Source organism: Nestor notabilis, unplaced genomic scaffold (genome assembly GCF_000696875.1).
Source record: "Nestor notabilis isolate BGI_N333 unplaced genomic scaffold, ASM69687v1 scaffold15357, whole genome shotgun sequence".
In the NCBI taxonomy this organism is placed as follows: domain Eukaryota; kingdom Metazoa; phylum Chordata; class Aves; order Psittaciformes; family Psittacidae; genus Nestor; species Nestor notabilis.
The window spans coordinates 50,946-53,500 of record NW_009937048.1 but is presented as its reverse complement, the minus strand read 5'-3'; the positions used below and the strand labels follow the sequence as shown (position 1 = coordinate 53,500).

Sequence of the window (2,555 nt, the reverse complement as noted above, 5' to 3'; positions counted from 1 at the left end):
CCGGTCTTGAAACGATTGCAAAGCTCTACATCTGCTGACAAAAAAAAATAAATAACAGTATTCACTCTAGGCAATTTTTGGTATTTTCTCAAAAAAAATGCTGAATTAACAGTACAATGAAAATACAAGTAGCAGCTATTAACTATGCACTCAAAAATCCTAAAGGGTTTTGTTTGTTTGTTTTAAGAAACCATTCCACTGCATTAAATTCATGAACACAGACAAGCAAAATCACTGACTGACTTACAGATTGCAGAGCATTCCGGGCAAGTATTAGTTTTTCTTCACAGCTCCGGCTGTCCCGCTGAATTCTGTTTGCAATCTGCTGCAGCATTTCCAACCTAGGTAATGCCAGAACATTTCAGAAAAATAAGTAAGTATTAATATTATTTATATTTTCTATACATGTTGCATGACTCTAAAAACAAACAAACAGGATCTAACACAAAGCACAAATGCATATGCCAAGTTACCTGTTTCCTTCTAAGGTGCCATTACCAAAGCTTATACAAGATTTAATCAGTGTGGGACCACAATTAACAGAAAGGAAATTCTCGTTAGAGTCAACGCTGGTTCGAGTACTAGTACTGTTGCTAAACACTGAATCACTGCTATGATAACTATAACTACTGCTATTCATTTTTATGTCCTGAGCACGGTCCTTCTGGCTGTTTACATTTGCTGCAAAAATTAAAAGATAAATCTCCTACAAGATGTACAGCTTCTAGGGATGAAATTTCACTACTGGCTTTTGAAACACCCAGCACTCCTCCTTTAAATAGGCTTCAGTACGCATATTCAAAACCCAGCAATTAATATTCTGCCAACTCTTCAAAGGATTTCACCTGGGGCTATGTATGCTACCTTGCTTTTGGCTTCCCTACCTTGCATTAAAGCTTTGCAAGTACAGACTAGGCAGCAAGATTAGGGCGTTTCTAGGAGACAGACACGCCAAATACTTTATTTAAGTGTCACTAAATGTCTGCAAGCCAAATAAGACCTTAAAGTAGCCCTTGCAGTGTTTCTCAGACTCTTCAATGAGAAGTTTCAAAAAGGAGCGTGAAGTGAGAACTCCATGCTCCACGGTATGCTACAAAACACCTCCAGGTTGGGCTGACTTCTTTACCTTCAAATGGAACCGCACAGTAAAACTGGGGGAATATCATGGTTCATCAGTACATACCAATATAATCTGAGACACCTGTACACCATCCAACCCACCATCATTACTCCACTGTCCAAGTATGCATGTTTACTAACTGTCCTGTTCCACTAATCTGTCCTCCTGCAAATTTCCCTTCAACTTCTTCCACGTTCAGAGCTAATTGCTTCTAGCTGTTTTGACCGCAAAACAAGTAAGAAAAATCTGATGACTGCCCTTGAGTTTACATTTTAACACAGATTTTGGGTTAGGGATGGTTTTTTTTCAGTATTTCACCCCCTGCTTTTCGGAGGTCCTGAAAACCCACACCCACACCATGACTGTTTACACAGAAGAGCACAGCAAAGGCATAGACACACCCCTGCAGTAATGCCAAACTCTGCTACTTGTGCAAACTACAGCTCAGTTTGGCACTCTCCTCACTGACATCATACTAATTTTGATCTCATATAGCAATCTGGCCACATGTTGTCAATCTGTGTTGATACATTCAGGTGTATTCACAAGACTTGCCGTATTTAGGATTTGACAAATTTCAATATTAGCTAAGGTTGCATTTTTGCCACAACCAAATCTCATCCCAGGAACTGTATCAAAACCTCCTATTAGTGAGATGCACTAGTGACCAAGACAACAAACACAGACCAAATTCTTCTGTCCAGATCAACCAACAATTTTAACTTGATCACTAAGCCAGAATCACTTAATCAACTTTTCTCTCTCATTTTACAGTGGACCACCACATGAAGTAACCATCACCATATGATCTGTCACTTTAAGTGTTCATCAATCCTGAAATATGGGAAGGAGTTTGCATTTGTTTGTTTTATCCTGTGCTCAGTCTATCTGAATATAAAAGTAAAAACAAACTAATGTCATTTCTACGCATTCTCAACAAAGATAATCCAGCTTTCGGCAAGTATGAACAGAATTCCTTTTGGCGAAGGCAGGCACTAACTTTGCTTTTGGCAGGTCAGGACAGACTAACCTACAAGGTCTAGCAAGCTGTATTTCTTCCGCCGCTTTCCAGGGTTCTGCTCTGCACAAAGGGGAACCACCATGTACTCCTCTATAGGAACTTCTTTCGCAGCAGGAAGCTGTGAATCAACACCTCACATTGAACCTGCCATTTCAGTTATGCTCTTGCCTTTGTAAGCATGACGCATATTTAATTAATTCTGACTGTCCTTAGGACCTTCTCTGGCTAAAATCTGTCTTTCTGATGACTTCCTACACAATGATCTGGATTCTTCACACTTAATTTCAGGCACTTAAACCAGAGAGAAACATCATCCTACTGTCACCAGACAGTCAGTGCCAGGATACTCTATAAAGTGATTCATGTCTCCTTTGGATGCTTAAAGTTAAGCAGAATGAATCCAGACCCAGGTGT

At 39.7% G+C, this 2,555-nt stretch overlaps 1 protein-coding gene across 1 annotated transcript in view; it reads right to left on the bottom strand.

The window, feature by feature from the left end:
* LOC104408900 (plectin-like) overlaps positions 1 to 640 on the bottom strand; it is a 24,600-nt gene extending 23,960 nt beyond the window's left edge. Inside the window, exons 1-2 of the mRNA XM_010018635.1 lie at positions 474 to 640; positions 248 to 341 (exon numbers count right to left, since the gene is read on the bottom strand). Coding sequence (XP_010016937.1) covers positions 248 to 341; positions 474 to 640 — 261 coding nt within the window. The remainder of the gene's footprint in view (positions 1 to 247; positions 342 to 473) is intronic.
* Positions 641 to 2,555: the final 1,915 nt, after the last annotated feature.